Below are 21,266 nucleotides of genomic sequence, written 5' to 3' on the forward strand. Positions count from 1 at the left end.
GTGGGCTCTGGGAACTGAACCTCTGCAAGAACGGCCAGTGCTCATAACCACTGATCCACCTTACCAGCCCCCTTAAAGGGTTTCGAGACCAGACCTCTAGGAAGACTGTGGAGCAAAGCAGAAGTCGTGGATGTCCTAGTACCCTGCAATATCAACTGTCTGTAGCTTCCTTCCCTCTTTGTTCTGTTCACTCAGGGAGTGAAGACCTAGGGGCGTTCACCCCGTGGCTTTCGTCAAAGAACAAACAGAAGAGCTGGCTCCCCTGGACTTTTTCTCTCACACCCTTGGAAAAAGTCGTTCATATGCCCTCCTGTCCAGGAGGCTGCTTATCCCAAGCACTGATTGCCTGCAGCTCTAAAAGGAAAGGGTACCCAGGAATGATGGACGTCTACAGAGTACAGGTGCCATCCTGGGCACTTACACACTCACCATTCCATTCTCATGACTCTGAACAGATCCCTCATTTGCAGCTGAGTAGCTTAGGGTAAACAATTTGCCCAGACACTGTGGCTAGCAGCCGGAGTCAAGTGTTAGGTACTTATAGCCAAAGCCTCTTCTCTATCTGCTCGTGTTCCTCAGCTTTACTTCACGGCTGACCTAGGTTTTGTGGGAGCGGGGCATTGTGACTGGTTCAGGATCACAGGCTGACCTCGGGAGATTTCTGGAGGCTTCGGTGACAAGGAGTGCCGGTCACTGGCCTCAGGCAACAATCGTGGCTGAAGATCCTGGAGTGTGTTAGTTTTCTGTTACTCTAACAAAATACAGTAATTAACTTAAAAGAGATGACTCACAGTTAGGGAGGTTTCAGCCTGTGAACACTTGGGCCTGTGGTGGCAGGTGGCAGAGCAGTCATGGCAGGGAACACATGGTGGAGGAGGCCCCTTTGCCTCCAGTGGCCAGGTACAAAAGAAAAAAAGAGTCCAGGGCCCCACCATCCCTTTCAAAGAATACCCAGTTGTCTTAGTTACTTTTTTTGTGACTGTGACCAGATAACCCAGGCACCTAACACATATGTTTAACTGGGCTTGTGGTTCCAGAAGCTTAGAATCCATGATGGGGCAGCAAAGATGTGGTGGCAAGAATAGCTGGAGAGTTTATATCTTGATCCACAAACAAGGCAGAGAGCAGCCTGAGGGTGTGTGTGCTTTTGAAGCCTCAAAGCCTGTCCCTGAGACATAGGACCTCCAATAAGGCCACATCTGATCCTTCCCAAACAGCATTACTAACTGGGGCCAAGTCTTCAAATATATTGGGGGGGGGGGGCTATTCTGATTCAAATCACCATGCCAATGATTAGAAACCTTCCACTAGGTCTCCATCTTCTAATGGCTCCCGGGGCTGGACACCTGAATCCAAACTGTAGCACTGGGTAACAAGATGATGCTTAGGTACAGTTTGGAATTCGAGTCTGGTCTTGTCATTTTTTGAAAAGTCTCCGCTTTGTGCTCAGGCCCACGGCATCTGTCAGAGAGGGCAGAGTAAGGCAGGCAAGTGAGAGCAAACACACTGGTTGGAGAGGCATTTCTCCCTAGGACTGCAGAGATCTCGTCGGTTGGCTTTCGTCTGGCAACGAGGAGGAGCAGGTGGGGAGGAAGGTGGAAATGCCACAGTACTGAGGATGGATCTGTGTGAACAAGTGTACTCTAGCCTTTATGGTCCAGTTTGAGCTCTGGGGGTATCTGCAGCCAGGGACATTGTTTCCAAGGATCATTTCCACATTTCTGCAGACCCTCGTCTCTGGTTAGTTAGGTTTGGTTTGGTTAGGGAGGCAAAAGGGAAGATCTCTGTCTGGAGTCTGCAGCTCATGAGGCCATGGTAACTGCCTGGCTTGTCCCCTTCCTGCCGCCGCCCTTGGGTTAAAAGTGTTCTGCTGAGCTGCGGAGATGGCAAACACAAGTCCTGGAGTTTAGTCCCCAGAAACCGTGTAGCAAGCACTGGGGCACAGCATGTGCCTGGAATCCCAGCTCTGATTTGCCAGCCAACTGGTTTACCCTAACTTGTGACCTTCAAGTTCAACGAGAGACCCTGTCTGAAAAAAATAAGGTGTATATAAGGGGCTGAAGAAATGGTCGCAGCCCAGTATGGTGGTGCATGCCTTTAATCCCAGCACTCGGGAGGCAGAGGCAGGTAGATCTCTCTGACTTCGAGGCCAGCCTGGTCTACAGAGCTAGTTCCAGGACAGGCTCCAAAGCTACAGAGAAACCCTGTCTCCAAAAACAAACAACAAACAAAACCCAATTAACAATAAAAGATAAGAGAGACTGCCCAACACACCAGATGTCGATCTCTGCTTTCCACACACATGTGAACGTGCACATATACACGTCTTGAGGCCTTCAGTCTAACCTTTTATTGACACAAAGGGATCAGATCAGTTTAGCCTTCGAGAGTTCAGAACTCTGCGTCCCTCCCATCAAAGTAGCACCATGTGCAGGTCTGCACAGCCCTGAAGCCCGAGCAGGCTTCCTCTCACACAACCTTTCCCTTCAGAGAAAGCTCTCTCTAAGAGAGAAGGTCAGAAGGCCTGACCCCAGTGGCAGGACTGTGTGCCCAGAGCCACCCCTTCCTGAGGAGCAGGCAGAGCTGATGCAGGAGAATGTAGGGTCTCCTCACTCATGCCCTCGGGGAGCTGCCATGACACAGGGAGAGGGGACAGACATGGACAGGGAGACGGGGCAGGGCAGTACAAATAAAGGGCACATTTGGAAAGTGAGGGACTGAGGAGCTCAGCCTTGCTGAGTGTAGTGATGTGGACAGGAGGTATGGGTGTGTGGAGTCAGCAACGGTCCTAACCAAACACCAGTGCCCCCTCCCCAAACTGGATTTATCACGCCAAGAACCTTAAAGAAGAGGCGTAGGGTGGGAAGAGAACATGTAGAGGTCTATGTTGTGGACTGGGAGCCGCGGCCAGTGGGACCGTCACAGCAGTGTCTGATGACATTCAGTGACTCACACAGAGTTATCCCCACTGAGGGAGGGGGGCTGTTGGCAGGCCAGTTCCACAGCCACTTTGCGTCTGAGGTCAGGACTGAGACTCTGGCCCTCAGAGCTCCTCATGGATCCGTTCCTGGTCCTCGTCGGACTTCAGCTTGAGCTCCTCGGCTGTGATTTTGCCATCCTGGTTTCGGTCCTGGTTCTGAAACATGTCTCTTATGGTCTTGTCGGGGTCTTGCCCGGGCATGAGGCGCCCTTTGCCTTCATTCACTTGAGCGTTGATGAAGGAGGAGAACTGGGGGAGGGGACAAGAGGGACAGAGGACAAGAGGGGGCAGTGAGGATCAATGTCAACGGTTGTGGGTGGGGCCTTGGGAAGGGACCCCAGGTGGAGTCCAACAGTGTTTCCCCAGACCCGGTACCCAGGGAATCCAGGCCTGAGATGGATGGTGTAAGTTAGGGGCCAGGTAGGGCGAGGACAGGCTGCGCAGTGGGCAGGAGGGGGAGGGAGGCTGGAAGCTCAGCAGCAGGGGAACGGTGACAGTGACCATGCAAGTGAGCGTGCTGGCTTCCAGGTTAGGACTGTGGCTCAGTTCCTGGCCCACCTCTTCTGCGGGCACCTCTCCATCTTTATTGAGATCCATGTCTTCAAACAGGCTGGCAGGAGGATCCTGGTGCCACACAAACAGGTAACCTGTGGGCAGGCCGTCCTCTCGCGATACCAGCTCCACCTCAAATAGCAGGACAGCACTGCCCGGGACACCCCGGGCTAGAGAGAGGGAGGAAAAAGAGAACAAGGTGCTAGTGAGGCCTGGCACTGAGCCTTATATAGGCTCATGGAAGGGACGTGGGATGTTTAGGAACTATCCTAAAAGATTCCCTGGTCCCCCCACTCCAGCTGCCAATCATGAGAGGGGTAGGGATATCTGGGACTAAGGCGGGATCCAGGCCACTGTCGCTCACCTCCACTCTCCCCGTGGGCCAGGTGTGGGGGCACAGTGAGCTGCCTCCTCTCTCCCACACACATGCCCTGCAGGCCCCTGTCGAGACCTTCAATCACTTTGTTATTGCCAAGGGTGGCCTCTTGAGGGGCCTCATAGTCGTAGCTGTGGGGAGAGCGGATTCCCAGGTTAGTAGCAGGGGTGTCTGAGTGCTGGTCTTGTTCAATTTCTCCATCACGCTGAGATGCTAATTCTCTTTCTCCAGCTTCACTCCCCTGCCCCCAGCCCCGTATTTCATAGCCATTGTTCCCTGAGGCTCACTCAAATGGGGACTTGGGGAGGAACGGAGAGACCCAGAGAAAGGAGAAAGAGCCTGCAAGCAATCAGAAGTTCACCTCTACCTGAGCCCACCACCTGCCTAGCCCTGGCCCTGCCCAAGAACCCACGAAGAGAAGAGCCTGGTGCCATCCAGAAGAGAACAGTTGTAATGGTAGCGAATGAAGTCCCCAGTCTTGGATGTCTCATTGCAGCCCTCAGTTGGCCGGAAGAGCGTCTTGATTTCCACAGGATCCGCAGGGTTGTGGAAGTCGATGACATGCACATCAAAGATGAGCACGGCTGAGCCAGGGATCTTGTCTCCTAAGGCCAGATGGGGCACGGTTAGCTCAGGGCTCTGGGCGAGGGCTCCATGGGGCCCAGGCTGGCTACCCCTTCCCAGTCCCAGGGAGGTCAGATGACAGGCTACAGAATAAGTGCTTCCTATTTCTTGCTGTTGGAGTGATGGGACAGAGTCAGGGAAACCCTTTTCCCCCTGACAACTTTCAAGCAAGCTCCCAGACCCTCCTGTGAGCGGTGCCCAACACATCAGCGAGGGCCTGAGGCTCCCAGAATCTCTAATATTCCCCTTGCTCAGTGGTACTGTTTATTCTTAACCATTCTCTGTCCCCAGACTTAGGTGTTGGCTGCCTTTCTCCACTACAAAATGGTGAATGAGGCCTGCCTAGGAGGAACAAGATGAAGTCTGCCTGGTAGGGATCCCACGGGTGACTAAGGAGAAGCTGTACATGCTTTGGCAATGGGAGGAACAGCACTCCTAGGGGCACACTTCAGAGGAGCTGAGGGGCGGCCAGGGGACCAAACCCTACCTGTCCCATTCTCCCCGTAGGCAAGGTGAGGGGGCACAGTAATCCTCCTTCGCTCCCCTATGCACGCGCCCTGCAGCCCCTGGTCCATCCCAGGGATGATGTAACCCTGCCCAACATAGGTATTGTAGGTGTGGTTGCGGGAGTAGCTGCAATAGAGGGGAAGGGGTGGGGAGGGAGTCAAAGGGGCCCCACCCCTTCCAGGCCCCAGCCCTTCAGAGTACCCCTAAGCCCCCACCCTCCCACCTCAGGACACCTTCTGACCTGGAATCAAAGAGGGTACCATCCATTAAAGAGCCATTGTAGTGGTAACGCATGAAGTCCCCTGCCACTGCTCGCCGGACACAGCCCTGGGGCAGCTCCAGCGTCTCCAGCTGGACTGTGTCCTTCGGGTTGTGGACATCAATCAGCAGGACATTGAAGACCAGGGAGGCCTGCGGGGGTATCACAGTCCCTGGGGAGGGCACAGGACTTGAACCATACAAGCGGGGAGCAAACCCAGGCTCAGTAAGGGATCTCATGCAAAGAAGACCTACTCAGCCCTCCTATGTCCTCCTCTTTCCCTATGTCTAGGGAGGGAACTCTCATCTCCACTCGCCTCCCTGGCCGGATGTCCTTGGACAGTACACAATCTGAACAACTCTTTGTAGATAAGGTCCTAGTTTTCCCTCTACTGGAGAACTCCCGTGTCCTTGCCTTACCATAGCCTTTCTCCCCATAAGCCAGGAAGGGAGGAATAATGATCTTTCTTTTCTCTCCAGGACACATGCCCAGCAGTCCTTGGTCCATGCCTTTAATCAGCCAACCCGAGCCGATGTAGGTGTCGTACGTGCCTCCCCTACTGTAGCTGCAGAGAATAAGACAGAGACCCCGTGGCTGGAGGTGAGGGAGGCAGAGCAGACCACGGCTCCCTTCTCTTGCTCACAGGTCCTTTAGGACTCCTTCCAGGTTCTACCTGTTGTCAAAAGCGGTGCCATCGAGCAGGGTGCCGTTGTAGTGGTAACGCACAAAGTCGCTGTTCTGCACCATTCGGGGGCAGTGAGGGGGCCGCAGGAGGATGGTCACTTGCACGGTGTCCGCCTTGTTCCACACATCCAACAGGACCACGTCAAAATAGAGGGTGGCGTCAGGGGGAATGAGGCCCGCTGCGGGGATGCAGCAAAGGCCAAGTTTACGGAAGTCGCCAGCCCAGGTGGAGGTGTGAGAGGTGCACTCCTCAGTTCACCTACACCATCTGCTGTACCAGCTACCATCCTTCCTGGGCAAGCTGTGACTCCACTCAGGGCTCTGCATCCTGCTCCATTCATTCCAAAGTGATGGCCATATTCCCTCCCAATCAGACTGCCTGCAGTGTGACCTTGGCCAAATCACTCAGCCACTTTGAGCTTTCGCATTCTAGATGCCTCCTGCCCCCATCTCCCATCCCCTAAGCCCATCTCCTGACCTCCTTACCCACACCAATGCTGCCGTAGCCCAGGTGGGGAGGCACAATGAGGCGGCGGCGCTCATTGACACACATGCCCATGAGACCTCTATCCATACCAGTGATGAGGCGGCCTACACCCACAACGATGGCCACCAGGGTGTTGCGGTCATAGCTGGGGGAGTAAAGGGACAGATGAGCACACGTGCAACCACACAATACCCTCCGCCCACAGTCTCATATACACAGGACATGGTGCAGGCACAGGCACAGGCACACACACACACACACACACACACACACACACGCCTCACTTCCTCTCCTCTCCAAGTCTCTCTCCTGGGTTAGCCCTTCTGTCCCTCTTGGGGTAACAAGTTGGATAGGTGTGGGCGCGTACTTTTAACCCCAGCACCTTGGAAGCAGAAGCAGATGATCTCGGTGAGTTCAAGGCCAGCGTGGCCCAAATAAGGAGTTCCAGGACAGTCAGGGCTACATAGCAAAACTATCATCATCGTCATCATCATCATCATCATCATCATCATCACCAAGAACAGGCTGTTACAAGAGAGAAGTCCCAGAGAAGGCCAGAAGCTTTTACTCCCCTGAAAGGAGGGTGGGGTGGAGCAGATATGCCTGTCGGTTACTTACTGCTCCTTCTGATAGCAGCTCAGAGGACAAAGGAGTATTTGTTGAGCACTTACAATGTGTCAAATTAAGTGCTTGGCACTTTACGTTTGTTATTTCACTGAATTTTCTCCCCATGAAGGCATTATTGTTTCCAGATTTTCTTTTTCTGATACTGGGAACAAAATCTAGGGCCTCACATGTCAGGCAAGCATCCTACTGCTGAGCTATATCCCAACTGTTCTTATTCTTTGTATTCTTTGTTTGTTTTTTGAGACAGGGTTTCTCTGGGTAGCCCTGCCTGTCCTGGAACTCCCTTTGTAGATCAGGCTGGCCTTGAACTCAGAGATCTGCTTGCCTCTGCCTCCCCAAGTGCTGGGATTAAAGGCCTGCACCAACATGCCCAGCTTTTTGTTTTTTGTTTTGTTTTGTAAGAGAAAAACAGACCTGACTCATTACCCCACCTATGGTCGCAGCGCCTAGTTTCTGCTACTAAGCACCCATTCTCCAAGGAACGGAAAGCAGAAGTGACCAGAGGGGAGAGAAAAAGCAGCCTTCCTTGGAAGAAAGCCCGTTCTAAACTTACCCTGTTTGTATTTGCTTTCACAAGTAAAGAGAGAATTCTTTTCTTTAAAGAAAGAGAGAGAGATCTGATTATGTATATATGTTTGTGTGTGCACCTATGCAGAGGCCCCCAAAGGACACTGGGTGTCCTCATCTATCACCCTACGGCTAGTCTTTTGAGGGTCTCTCTATGACCCTAGGTATGCACACGATGTGCAGTTTCTCACATGGGTGCTAATCCTTGCAATGATTGTACAGCTGGTGGTGCCCTTAACTATTGAGCCATCTCTCCAGTTACCCCCACCCCTGCTCTTTGAGACAGGTGTCATTTGTAGTCCTGGCTGGTCTGGAACTCTCTACATAGTCAAGGATGACCTTGAACTTCTGTTCTTCCTGTCTTTGCCTCCTGAATGCTGGAATTACAGGTGTATGCCACCATATCCGGTTCACATGGTTCTGGGGATCCCAGGACTTCATGCATGCTAGGCAAGCACTCTACCAATTCTAGCCCCCAAAATGGGATATTAATTTGTTTAGATTTATTTTATGTATTTGAGTGTTTTGTCTGTATGTCTGTGCACCATATACATGTCATGTCTGGTATCTATGGAGATCAAAGATCCCACTAGAGTTACAGATGGTTTTGAGCTACCATAGAGTTCTGGGAACCAAACCCGGTCCTCTCCAAGAACAAGTGCTCTTAGCCACTAAGCCATCTCTCCAGCCCTAGGAGATTCTATTTTGGTTTAAGGTAGCCAAGGGTTGAAAAGTTTTCTAATTTCAACATTTAAAAACTGGGCCCAGGGCTGGAGTGACTCAGAGGTTAAGAGCATTACCTGCTCTTCCAAAGGTCCTGAGTTCAATTCCCAGCAACCACATGGTGGCTCATAACCCTCTGTAATGAGGTCTGGTGCCCTCTTCTGGCCTGCAGGTATACACACAGACAGAATATTGTATACATAATAAATAAATATTTAAATAAATAAATAAATAAATACTGGGCCCAGCCAGGTGGTGGTGGTGCATGCCTTTAATCCCAGCACTTGGGAGGCAGAGGCAGGCAAATCTCTGAGTTGGAGATCAACCTGATCTATAGAGAGAGTTCCAGGACTGCCAGGGCTATACAGAGAAACCCTGTCTTGAAAAAAACAAAACAAAACAAAACTGGGCCCAGTCCAGGCTTAAGAAGTCCCCACCATGAGCTGGAGAGATGGCTCAGAGGTTAAGAGCACTTCCTGCTCTTTCAGAGGTCCTGAGTTCAATTCTCAGCAACCACATGGTGGCTCACAACCATCTAAAAGGAGATCTGCTGCCTTCTTCTGGCGTGAAGGCAGAACATAATAAATAAATCTAAAAAAAAAAAAAAAAGTCCACCAAGCCAGGTTGTGGTGGGCACATGCCTTTGATCCCATCATTCCGGAGGCATAGGCAGGAGGCAGAGGCAAGAGGATCTCTATTTGGAGGCCAGCCTAGTCTATGGCTAGACAGCCAAGGCTACCCAAAGAAACCCTGTCTCAAAGAAGTTCCCACTAGGGAAGACTCCCAGCTCTATCCCTCACTTTGCCCATAGTGTAGTTTTTTTTTTTTTTTTTTTTTTTTTGCTTTCGAGACAGGGTTTCTTTGTAGCTTTGGTGCCTGTCCTGACACTAGCTCTTGTTGACCAGGCTGGCCTCAAAGAGATCTGCCCGCCTCTGCCTCCGGGTGCTGGGATTAAAGGCGTGTGCTACCACCACCTGGCTCACAGTGTCGATTTAATGTTAATGTCTGGTCTATTTCCTTTACAAATGCTGTGCACAAAATTTCTATGAGTTAAACATCATCAGGCTTATGGTTCTCCCCAGAGTCCAGGCCAGTGTGTCCTGAGCCCAGTGGGGGTCTGCAGGCACCGTGCAAGCCACTGCCATTCATCTTCCTCATTTGCACCCTGAGGAAGTAGGTTCTGGTCCCATCCCATGTTCCAGACAAGGAAAGCAAAAAAGACAAAACTCCTCCTCCTCTGTCACAGCCTGAATCTGAACCAGGGTCTTACATGATGGAGATAGTATTCTCATCCAATATACACTCTCCCCGCAGGGTCATGACCGCTAATTGCTTGTGGGCTGAGTCGTGTATTTCACAGAAGAGACTGAAGGGTGACTCTTCTTTCTGGTGAAGAGTTTCAAATGTGAGAGGGCCTGAAGTTTACCCTACCTACAGCTAGAAAGAGGCTGCCACACAGCCCTGCTCTGTCCCCAACAACCAAAGGGGATCTGCCTGGCTGGCTGGCCAAGGGCCTGGGTCAGAATAGAAGCCTGTCCATCAAGCCAAGGCTGGCAACGCAGTCCGGTGTCGGCTGTGAAAGCTAAGATGGAGTAACTGAGTTCCGAGACTCGGAGAAGGTGGCAAGGAGGTCCTTGGGATGGCATGTCAGACCTTGTGACACGTGGACAGTTGGTCACAAGCACCAGCTACGGCCTGTCCCAAAATTAGAACTCCCACTGTGCTTACAGCCCTCCCTGGCTGCTCTGGGGTCCCTCAGGAGAAGGATGCTTCTGTAGTCTCCAAACATAAAGGCGTAGAAAACTGGAGGTAGAGGCAGACAAGGTGCCAGGCTGTGCAGAACGGCGGGTGGCCCCAGGCTGACCGTCCATCCCAGGCTTCACATGTAGTATGCACTGCCTCTTTTCTCCCTAAGACTGAGTACCGGGTACGGCTCGTGTCTTTAAATAAGGAACTGGTAAATGAATGCGGAACCGGAGCATCAAGTATTCTGGGGGACTGGGAATGTGTGCATGTGTATGTGTCTTTCAGGAGTTGAAGATTTGATATTGAAGACAGGGAACATTCTTAGAGGCACCCTTCCCGGGGTGCTTGCTGTTTGAGACTAGGGGTTATGGGAGGAATTCAGGAATGCAAAGCTGACAAGGGGCTACATTCCCTGGAAGCCCAGAAAAGTGCTGGTGAGCCCAACATCTTACCTAGAGTCAAACTTCTTCCCATCTTCGAAAGTGCCATTGTAGTGGTAACGCACGAAATCCCCCATCTGCACCTCTCGGGGACAGGCCCTGGGGATATGGTATCTCTCGATGACCACATCTTCCAAGGGGGCTCCGGAGGGGCTGGCACGGCCTAGCCCCATCTCCAAGGTCTGTAGAAGCAGCAGCAAGCGCAGCATGGGGAGCCGGCGGAGGGTGTGGCTGGGGGACCCCGCAAGAAACATGGTGCCCAGATCGAGGACGCCAGCAATGAGGTCGGACGCCAGCCGCCAGCCTCCTTCCCCCTCCTCAGAGCTGACTCCCCCCCTTCCTGTCCTCTCTCCCCACCCCGCCCTGGCGGGTCCACGTGGAATGGGGGCTGGGGAGACTGAGCTGGCCGGGTAGGGTGGTGATTGTGGTGGACTAGGAGGAGGGGTCCAGGTTGAGAGTCTCTGGAGTCCCAGGAATTTGCCACAAAGATCTCTGAGTTTCCCTCCCCCCAAAAACTTCGGGCCTGGCCCAGTGGGAGGCTCGGGAAAGATGAGAAGTCAGAATGGACTTCCAAAAGAAAAAAAAAGTTTTGTCCTGAGCCTCTGGGTCCTAAAGCTGGTTGGAGGAATCTCTAGCCTTTCCTGGCTCCCTAAATCTAGGCCCCTTCTGGTGGCAGGTGAGGCCGTAATCTGAAGGATATTTCAGTCCTTCCCCCTCCAACTCTCTTCCCGGGAGTGGGGGGGGGGGGGGGGGAGTGTTTCCTAGGTGAAAGGCAGCTTTGTCCTGCAAAAGCCAGACCGCTAGAAAGACGGCCGGGATCGAGCTCAGTAGGGAGACTGGTAGTGTCAGTGCCAGGTGTGCGGGGCTAACACGAGTTGTTGCCCCTCGACGCCGGCGGGAGTGTTTGTGGGGCCACCTAGAGGGTGCAAAGGGGGCTCTGGAGAAAAGACCGGATTCTGGGGCTTTACCCAGAGCGTAAGCAAAGCAAAGAGAGGTGGCACTTAAGGTGGGGGACACTGCCGGTGGGGAGGGGCTTTCTGGGCGTGAAATATAGCCCCACCCACCCGGGTCCGCGGAGAGGGCCGGGCGGGGTAAGCGTTGCAAGTCCAGCCCACGTAGCGGACTAGAGCGACAACTGACCCTCCGAAAGAGACGGGTGTCCCAACCTCCTTGCTCTAGCCCGGGGCCGGCGCTAAGACCCAGGAGGAGCTCCGAGGGGTGGGGGTGCTGAAGCCCGTCGGTCCTCCGGCTGCTCCGGGAGCCTCGGGGCGCGGCGCGGGCATGGCTCGCCCGGCGTGGGGGTTGCTGTGGCTGCTGCTGGGCAGCGCGGGCGCGCAGTACGAGAAGTACAGCTTCCGAGGCTTCCCTCCGGAGGACCTGATGCCTCTGGCCACGGCCTACGGCCACGCTCTGGAGCAGTACGAGGGCGAGAGCTGGCGCGAGAGCGCTCGCTACCTGGAGGCGGCGCTGCGGCTGCACCGGCTGCTGCGCGACAGCGAGGCCTTCTGCCACGCCAACTGCAGCGGCCCCGCCGCCTCGCAGCCCCGGCCGGCGCCCGGCCCGGACGGTGACGGCGATGGCGATGGCGATGGTGAAGACTGGGCGCGCGAGCTGCGGCTCTTCGGTCACGTCCTGGAGCGCGCCGCCTGCCTGCGGCGCTGCAAGCGGACGCTGCCCGCCTTCCAGGTCCCCTACCCGCCGAGGCAGCTGCTGCGCGACTTCCAGAGCCGCCTGCCCTACCAGTACCTGCACTACGCGCACTTCAAGGTGGGCGCGGTCCGGACCGCCGTCGAGTTTCCCTAGAACTTGAGGCCCGAGGTGCGTCCGACGCCCCACTGACCCACTCCCCACGCCCCCCACCAGGCGAACCGACTGGAGAAGGCGGTGGCTGCGGCCTACACCTTCCTCCAGAGGAACCCCAAGCACGAGCTGACCGCCAAGTATCTCAACTACTACAGGGGGATGCTGGATATCGGAGATGAGTCCCTTACGGACCTAGAGGCCCAGCCTTATGAGGTGTGGAGAGAGTGGGAGGGTTGGTTGGCCTTGGCGCCCCTTCCTACACCCGTGTCCCCTCCCCCCCCCACACACACCTTACTAGCCATCGGGGTTCCCTTGACTTCTCCTTACAGGCTGTGTTCCTCCGGGCTGTAAAGCTCTACAACAGCGGAGACTTCCGCAGCAGCACAGAAGACATGGAGCGGGCCCTGGCTGAGTACATGACGGTCTTTGCTCGGTGTCTGGCTGGCTGTGAGGGGGCCCATGAGCAGGTAGACTTCAAGGACTTCTACCCAGCCATAGCAGGTATCTCCCATTCAGACCACCGTGGGTAGTCTTCCCCCACAGGGCCCCTGACTTCTTCTCAGGCCTCATAAGGGTCTTCTAACACAGGGCTGTGACCTGCAACAGCATTCAACAGATATAGCAAAGTTCTCGGAAGTTACACATGCATTAGGTCTTTTCTGTTTCCAGTCTGATGAGAGAAATGCTGGTATTCATAGCAGATTATGGGACAGTTAGGGTTATATAGAGAATTCTTCTCTCAAAGGGGGGTGGGCATGGTGTCCCATGACTTTAATACCAGCACTTGGGAGAAACGAAGTAGGTGGATCTCTATGAGTTCAAGGCCAGTCTGGTCTTTGGACCACCAACCAGCTCCCAAATCATGACATGGAGACTTATTCATTATGAATACTCAGTCTTATGCTTGTCCTACTAGCTCTTATAACTTAAATTAACCTGTTTCTTTTTATCTACATTTTGCCTTGGGGCTTTTTTTTTTTTTTTTTTTTTTTTTTGGTTTTTCGAGACAGGGTTTCTCTGCAGCTTTTTTAGAGCCTGTCCTGGAACTAGCTCTTGTAGACCAGGCTGGCCTTGAACTCACAGAGATCCGCCTGCCTCTGCCTCCCGAGTGCTGGGATTAAAGGCGTGCGCCACCACCGCCTGGCTTGCCTTGGGGCTTTTAACCTTTCTTTCATCTGTATGTTCTGTTCTGTGTCTGGCTGACTGGGGGCTGCCTGGTTGTCTGGCCCTGAGTGTTGGCCTCACTTTTTGCCTAATTCTCTCCTCTCTTGTTTTCTCCTCCTTCTTATTCTCTCTGCCTGATAGCCTCACCGGTTCCTCTACTACCTAGCTATTGGCTGTTCAGCTTTTGATTAGACCAATCAGGTGCTTTAGGCAAACAAGGCAAAATAGCAACACATCTTAAATAAACAAATGTGCCAGGCAGTGATGGTGCACACCTTTAATCCCAGCACTCGGGAGGCAGAGGCAGGCGGATCTCTGTGAGTTTGAGGCCACTCTGGTCTACAAGAGCTAGTTCCAGGACAGGTTCCGAAGTTACAGAGAAACCTTGTCTTGAAAAACCAGAGAGAGAGAGGGGGGGGGGGAGAGGTAACAACCTTTACATAAAGTAATATTCTGTGACATAAACAATATAACACATCTTTACATAGTTAAAGTAATATTCTATAACACTTGTCTACACAGTGAGTTCCAGAACAGCAAGAGCTACATAGTGAGACCCTGTCTCTAAACAAAAACTTTACAAACAAACAAACAAAAAAGATTCAGAATTGGCACCAGACAGGTATGTGCAGAAAACAGTTGTGGGCAAAATCACAATGAGTCTTTGGATCCCCTAACCTACAAGGCCCCTCAAAGAGAGTAAAGTTGGGGAATGGAGAGATGGTTCAGCAGTTAAGAACACTGGCTACTCTTCCAGAGGACCTGGGTTCAATTCCAAGCAACCACATGGCAGCTCACAACTGTCTTAACTTCAGGATCCAACCCCCTCACACAGACATACATTATCCTATATGGTCTCAGTCTCGTCTGAAGCTCACCTGCTCTTCTCCCAGGATTCCCTCTGGTGTCAGATAGGGGTTGAGCCACAGGGCTGGGGTCGTAGCAGGCGCTTCTCAGCCCGCATCATGTACTGTGTGCCAAGCATTTCATACATGTTGATCCATGAGATCTTGACAAGGATGTACCTCTTGCTCAGAAAAGCAGATCTTGGTCTCCACAGGGGGTCAGGATTAGCACACCACGTTCCTAACTGCTGCATCCCTTCCTAGATCTCTTTGCAGAGTCCCTACAGTGCAAAGTGGACTGCGAAACCAACCTCATCCCCAACGTAGGTGGCTACTTTGTGGACAAGTTTGTGGCCACCATGTATCACTACCTACAGTTTGCCTACTACAAATGTGAGCCTCCGGACTGGGCTGGGTGAAGTGGGGACTAGGGTTGTGAGAAAGGGCAGTACGTGGGGTCTGCCAGAGATGTGGGAAGGTGTCTCTCAGACTGAAGACTCTGAGGAAGGGGATGAAAGGCTAGGGCCGGTGGAGACATGGGCAGAACCCAGGCAGGGCATATGGGGGAAGGTGAGGCCTCAAGGAAGAATGAGAGGCCCTCGGGTAGACAAGGTCAGCCACCCCGCTCGGCACTTCAGGGTTTATGTAGCCCTTCTCTCTCTTCTCTCAGCAACACCATGCCACTGGCGTTCCTGGATCCATTCTTCAGGTTAAACTGAGGTTTCTGAGAGCAAGAGACCATTAGCCCTGTGACTAGGGAGTCCCAGAGAGCTTGTACCATCAGCTCTGGAGTGGGCCAGTCCAGGGTTCCTATAACTCCGGGATACACGCTTCAGGGCCTAGAGCTGTGAGCGGAGGGGCTGAGATCAGGGACCAGGCGGCTCTTCCTGAGGCTGAGGGCTGTGACAAGGAGCTCTGTCACTCGTCAGCAGTATCGGCACCAGCAGTTTATCTCGTCCCTGCGCCTCCAATCCTTTGTCTGTAAACCACAGTGACAATGATTGAGGTGTCAGTGACTCACCCTTGCCTGGGAGGAGGACCACACCCGGGGCCTGTTGGATTGGGCTGGGTGAGGAGCCAGCTGATATTCTGGGAGGTGTCTGGGGGTAAAGACAACAGGCTAGGTTGAAAGGTGGGAGTGAGATGGGGCGAGTGGACCACCTCTACAGGGAAACGTCAGGGTCACCCTTTACTTTATCCTGCCTGCAGTGAATGACGTGCGCCAGGCCGCCCGCAGTGCTGCTAGCTACATGCTCTTTGACCCCAAGGACAGTGTCATGCAGCAGAACCTGGTGTATTACCGCTTCCACCGGGCTCGCTGGGGCCTTGAAGAGGAGGACTTCCAGCCCCGGGAGGTGGGAACTGCTTCTGGTGGCTCACTGGCCTAATGTGCAGTTTTGTGGTTTAGCTTAGAAAAAAAAAATAAACAGAATATACAGAAAAACCTCTTGGCTTCCTTGGAAGGCTGGAGAGGAAAGGGAAATAGTGAATGTGGGCTGTGGGTAGAGTCTAGGCTTCAGCATAGTGTCTGGGATGTGGGAGATGCAAATGGGTCCCCATGCATGCCTGCTCGCACCTCAATGCTGTCCTTTGAGCCTTTCCACTCAGGGCCCTGTTAGCCTGAACCAATGAGAAAAGCCCTTGAGAGTTTAGGGCAAGGCTGGCAGATAGGAGCCCCATGGTGCCATGCCTACTTTCCATGCCTGTGGCAGACATTACTGCTGGATAGAAGCACTCTCCCTCCTGGGATCCTCAGGATCCTTCTTAATCCAGTGTTCCAGGGAACTAGGAGTATGCCGTGAGCTGATCCATTTTCCCAGCCCCAAGCCCTGTCTTTCTGCCCTGTGTCAGCAGGGTCCGCCTCACTCTGTCCTCCTTTCCCACCTCCCAGGAGGCCTTGCTCTACCACAACCAGACCGCCGAGCTTCGGGAGTTGCTGGACTTCACACACATGTACCTTCAGTCAGATGATGAGGTGAGTGGCTCCCCAGGAGAGGCCGGACTGTGACGGGGGCACGCTAGGCTCTCTCCTGAGGTCACTGCGTGTGACAGACCCAGCTGTTCTGAAGCGGGAGTTTCCTGTCCCCCATCTGTACCTCCCTTTTCCCGCCACCTTAGTGTTCCAGCGGCTCTTTCTCTGCCTGTCCCAGGCCTATCCCTCCTGGGCCCAACTCAAATAGTAGCTCCTCTAGGGATCCTTACTGGATGTCCTGGCTTTCTTCTGGGCTCACACTGTCCCCCCACCACCTCCATGGCTACCTGGCCTGAAACCTGGAGTTACTCAAAGTCCTCATCCGTCTTCACCATGGCCATATGGCCTCCTTGACAGCTGCATCCCAGACAGGAGACTGGATTATCCCCAGCTCTGCCACAGCACCGGGCATTATGCCCATTCTCAGGAACCGAGTTCAAGCCAGTGGACAAATGGCTGACTGACTGAATGATGTTGGGAAGAGCCATAGTATGCCCCAGTTCAGGGTGAGGGTTTGGAAGCCTGGGTTTCTCGGGGGGATTGCTGTGCAGCTTATTTATTCATCCCCTCGGTACATCCACTGTACCCCACATTCAGTGAACTCAGGAACGGGGTCTGCACTGTGACACGTGGCTGGCTTAGGTGCGGTTCATCCCATCTCTGTCCTTTACCAGCCGGTGGCCTTAGCGTCGGTCTTAAGTAACGTAGCAAGCTCCTACATCTTCACCCATCAGCTAAGGAGCATGCATGCCCTTTGACTTTTATTGTGGTAACAATTAAATGAGATTATTTAAAGCGCCACGTACGCAACTGGCACTCAGTAGATGCTCAGGACGCGTGGCAGTTTCGATGGCTGTCACTTTTGGTCTGCTGTTTGCCAGACGTCAGGCTTGGGTTGCGGTGAGTGGCTGAGAGGAGCGGTCTGTCTGCCAGAGGTTCTCATGAGGGAGGCGTAGACTGTGCAGCTGCAGAGGCCGGTGTGGGTACCGGCCAGGGTGATGCGTGAAGGCCTCAGCCTGGAGTGGATATGTGGTTTTGGCGGAATCCACAGGCCCATCCAGGTCAGGGTTGCAAAGGCATTCCCGGTAGGGGAGTAGAGCCAGGAGACAAAATGCACAGACTAGCAGTATTCTCACTGGGTGTGGGGCCGAAGGTGGGGCTGTGGTGCAAGCCGCGATGATGCTAGCACCCCGCCTCTGCTGGTGGAGCCCCAAGTGTCACTCAGGGAAGCAGTTTCAGAATGGGACCCAGCAGGAAAAATCCTGACATTGCCCTCATGTTAGATGCTGGCACTGGGGAGAAGGTTTCAGGCCTGTTCACCTCCTGCCAGGATGACACCAGGAAACCCACCCAAGTGGGGGGGGGGGTCTGAAAGATGGGGTTGGGGGTGTTCTGATCTGAAGGGGAGGCAATATGGATGTGGGCCTGCTGTGTCTCAGTTTCTCCTCCACCACCCTGGGATGCTCTAGATGGAACTGGAGGAGACAGAGTCACCCCCAGATAAAGTGGAGGAGACAGAAGAACTCCCATCCGATGCCGAGTTTGAAGGGGAGGGCGACTATGAGGAGGGCCTCTATGCAGACTGGTGGCAGGAGCCAGATGCCAAGGGCGACGATGCCGAGGCTGGTCAGTAATGGATTGGGAGGAAGGACACAGTTTGGGATGGGTGCTAGAGGCAGGGGTTCTCCCTGGGCTATGGTGCCAATGGAGTATGGGTGGGTGCTGCCACCCTGCTCTAGGGTCTTGCACCTGTTAGTGATCTACCCTTCTGCTAGATCAGTCCTCAGACGCCTGTTGGAGTGGGCACGACTAACTCCTTGCTCTTTTCTTCCTTTTCAGAGCCAGAGCCTGAACTGGCTTAAGAGTGGTGGTGTACAGCTTTAATCCCAGCACTTGGGAGGCAGAGGCAGGCCGATCTCTGTGCGTTCGAGGCCAGCCTGGTCTACAAAGCGAGTTCCAGGACAGCCAGGCCTACATGGACAAGTCCTGTCTTGAAAAACCAAAAAGAAAAGAAAAAAGAGCGGTAACGTGGTGCTCCCCTCAAACTCAGGATACCGGGCCAGGAGCAAGAACTATTTATTAAAACATAAAGTGACCTGGTGTGATGGTGCATGCCTTTGACACCAGCACCCAATGGGGCAGAAACAGGCAGATCTAGTTCCAGGCCAGCCTTGACTACGTAGTGAGATGCGGGCCAGCTGAGGCTACATGATGAGATCTTGTTTCAAAACAAAAATAGCTGAGTGTGGTGTTGCAGGCCTTTAATTCCAGCAGTTGAGATGCAGAGGCAGGTGGATCTCTGTGAGTTCAAGGCCAGCCTGGCCCACATGGTGAGTTCCAGGCTAGATAAGGCTACACAGTGAGACCCTGTCTCAAAAAGAAAAACCTTAAAAGGGACATAGTTGGCCTAGCTCCCACCCAGACTCTACTGTGCCTCTCAGAATGGTGGCCATGTTACTGGCTGCCACATGAGCTGTTGGGGATCCCTCCTTCCCCTTTCTGCGCCTCCAAGTTGAACATCCTCCTGAGGAAGTTTTCAGCTTCTGGCTTGAGTCTACAGGACTGAGGCCAGCCAGGTCTGTCAGAGCTGCAGAGGGGGTTGTGAAGAACACGGGCTTGGAGTTCTGGTGCTCAATAAATGTTTATTGTTGGATGAATCACTGCACCTGAGGCCGGTCTCCAAGACTGAGCTGTGTGGGTACAGGTCCTTGCCTACTTCCCTCCGCCCATCTTCCCTTATCTGTACAGTACCAGCTGGTATACCCTGTGGCCTTAGCACCCTCTACAACCCTGACATCTGACTGAGAGCACCCTCTTAGCTGTGCGCAACTCTGACCTGCCACCAGGGGGCGTGAAGACACAGTATTCCCTGCAGCCCTCGGAAGGCTGTGGTTTCAGATCTCCAACCAGGGATGTCTATTTTTCTAGTCTCAGGGGCTTATAGATATGAAGAGGGGACCTGAAGACATTTACTACATGATTTTCTTTCCTGGAATCTCCCTAGAATTAGAGCAAGCATGCCCAGTCGGGTCATTGCTGGAACCCCAGCCCAGTAGCCAGAGGAGCACCTGGGAAGTGGTTTGAAGACTTTGGACTTTTTGAAATGCAATGAGGTCATCAGAGTTCACTTTGTCCAACCTTGTATTGGCTCTGGGGGACAGAAGTCTGGAGGGGCAGGGGTAAAGATGTGGTCCTTTAACTACTGTTCCTACCTCCATTCCATTGCAGGGAGTTAGGGGCAAAGGGGGCATTTTCAAGAGGAACAGAGGGTCAAGGCTACTCTGCACCTCGACAAACTCCCAGGGGGCAGAGGCCCCTGGGATGGAGGGTGGAGTTGACCATGGAAGAGCATGTGCTTCTCATTGCCACACCCCTGCTCCCAGATGCCAGATGACTTGTCCTGGGACCCACACACGTCTGTCACCTAGAGGACTGATATCCCATCTAACTCTTCCCTAGGCTCTGGTCCAAGTCTGTTGGCCTTTAGAGGTGGACCTGGGTTCCGGATAGGGAACTGGTAGCCTCTCTCCAACCTCCATCTCTGTCACAGGAGAGTGGTTTCCTGACAGCTCCCAGGTACCAGGATGGCTCTGTCCACCCTCACCCTCCCAGGCTGTTGCGCTGTCAGCGTCTAGTGACCCACCCCTTTGCTCCAGGGAGGGGCTGCCCTCCAGGTCTGGCACAATGTGGTGCAGGGAGGAGGATGTGCTCGAGCATGTTTGCACAGATGTGTGCTTCTGTGAGTACCAGCTCTGGAATTTGGACTGCTGGGTGTGGGTATGGAAAGTGCTTGTGGACCAGAGGGCAAAGGGGTGTGTGTGTGTGTGTGTGTGTGTGTGTGTGTGTGTGTGTGTGTGTGTGCACGCGCGCGCGCCTGCAGAGGTCTGAGGGTATGTGTGGCAGCTGGGAGCCTGTTGGCACCCAGCTGTCTTTCAGTGTGTATGTTTCTGTCCATATATGCGTGTGTGCCTAAGTGTGTTTGGGGCACACGCTTCAATCATTCACACACAAGATGTCATTCATCTACACGTTGAGCACCTTTTATGTACGAGACACATGATAATGAGCAAAACAGGCCAATCACCTCACCCTTTCGGAGCTTCTGCTCCATTGGAGGCAGGTGGTAAACAGTAGATCTTCGATAAACTGTTGTTATCCCAGGACTCAGGAGGCAGAAGTTCCAGACCAGCCAGGGCTACCTAGGAAGAACCTGTCTAAAAACAAAAATTGAGTTATGCTAGATACATTAGGAAAACAGAGTCAGGTGAGAGGAACCCAGAATGCTGAAGGGTTTCAGTTTACATGTGACTATGTTTGAGTGTGTGTGTGTGTGTGTGTGTGTGTGTGTGTGTGTGTGTGCATATTAGCCAGCTACCCTTAGGAATCCCATCCAGGAGCTTAGCTAGTCCAGTATGCCTCACTCAGCTCCTTTCTCAGGAGAGCCCCTCCCATTTCTCCCTAACGTGAGCCTCTCCCATTGCCCAGCCAGCTGGCTCCCCAAACCGGTGAGACAGAGTCCCAGCCAGTCTCTGCGTGGGCCCTCCTCCCAGCCCCACCCAGGCCAGATGCTCTCACCTCTCCTACCCTTCCCACAGCACCCCACTAGCCCTTCCAGTCTCAACAGTACGCTGGGCGGAGGTGTGAGATGGGCAGAAAACACTGGGATGTGACCTCATACAGTCAGACCAAACTCAAGAGATGCCACAGGAATGTTCTGGATCCGGAACATTCCCATCCATATGAAAGCAGAACTCTGTCATGCAGAGTGCCTCCCAGGGACAAGGCACCTGATAATTGTTGCCACCCTTAGAACTGCCCCTTCTGTTCCAGGCGATGCTCAGAGAAGGGAAGGTAAAGTGTTATGGTCAGAAGGAAGGACAGGCCCTGGGTGCTCTGAGCTGTCAGCTGGA

General features: G+C 53.5%; 2 protein-coding genes across 2 annotated transcripts; one reads left to right on the plus strand and one right to left on the minus strand.

The window, feature by feature from the left end:
• Positions 1-2,376: 2,376 nt before the first annotated feature.
• Fkbp10 (FKBP prolyl isomerase 10) lies at positions 2,377-10,843 on the minus strand. Its single transcript, XM_038327488.1, has 10 exons — positions 10,585-10,843; positions 6,469-6,614; positions 5,972-6,161; positions 5,718-5,863; positions 5,281-5,470; positions 5,020-5,165; positions 4,321-4,513; positions 3,897-4,039; positions 3,539-3,702; positions 2,377-3,229 (listed from the first exon to the last, which is right to left on the minus strand). Exons 1-10 carry the CDS (start codon positions 10,824-10,826, stop codon positions 3,044-3,046), a joined length of 1,746 nt encoding a protein of 581 aa, XP_038183416.1. The 5' UTR covers positions 10,827-10,843; the 3' UTR covers positions 2,377-3,043.
• A 927-nt stretch (positions 10,844-11,770) lies between these two features.
• P3h4 (prolyl 3-hydroxylase family member 4 (inactive)) lies at positions 11,771-19,026 on the plus strand. The gene is made up of 8 exons (XM_038327775.1): positions 11,771-12,339; positions 12,436-12,588; positions 12,705-12,876; positions 14,649-14,777; positions 15,594-15,739; positions 16,276-16,359; positions 17,826-17,982; positions 18,196-19,026. The coding sequence occupies exons 1-8, from the start codon at positions 11,854-11,856 to the stop codon at positions 18,216-18,218; spliced, it is 1,350 nt and encodes a 449-aa protein (XP_038183703.1). The 5' UTR covers positions 11,771-11,853; the 3' UTR covers positions 18,219-19,026.
• Positions 19,027-21,266: the final 2,240 nt, after the last annotated feature.

The sequence above is a fragment of the Arvicola amphibius genome, chromosome 4 (assembly GCF_903992535.2).
Source record: "Arvicola amphibius chromosome 4, mArvAmp1.2, whole genome shotgun sequence".
Lineage (NCBI taxonomy): Eukaryota > Metazoa > Chordata > Mammalia > Rodentia > Cricetidae > Arvicola > Arvicola amphibius.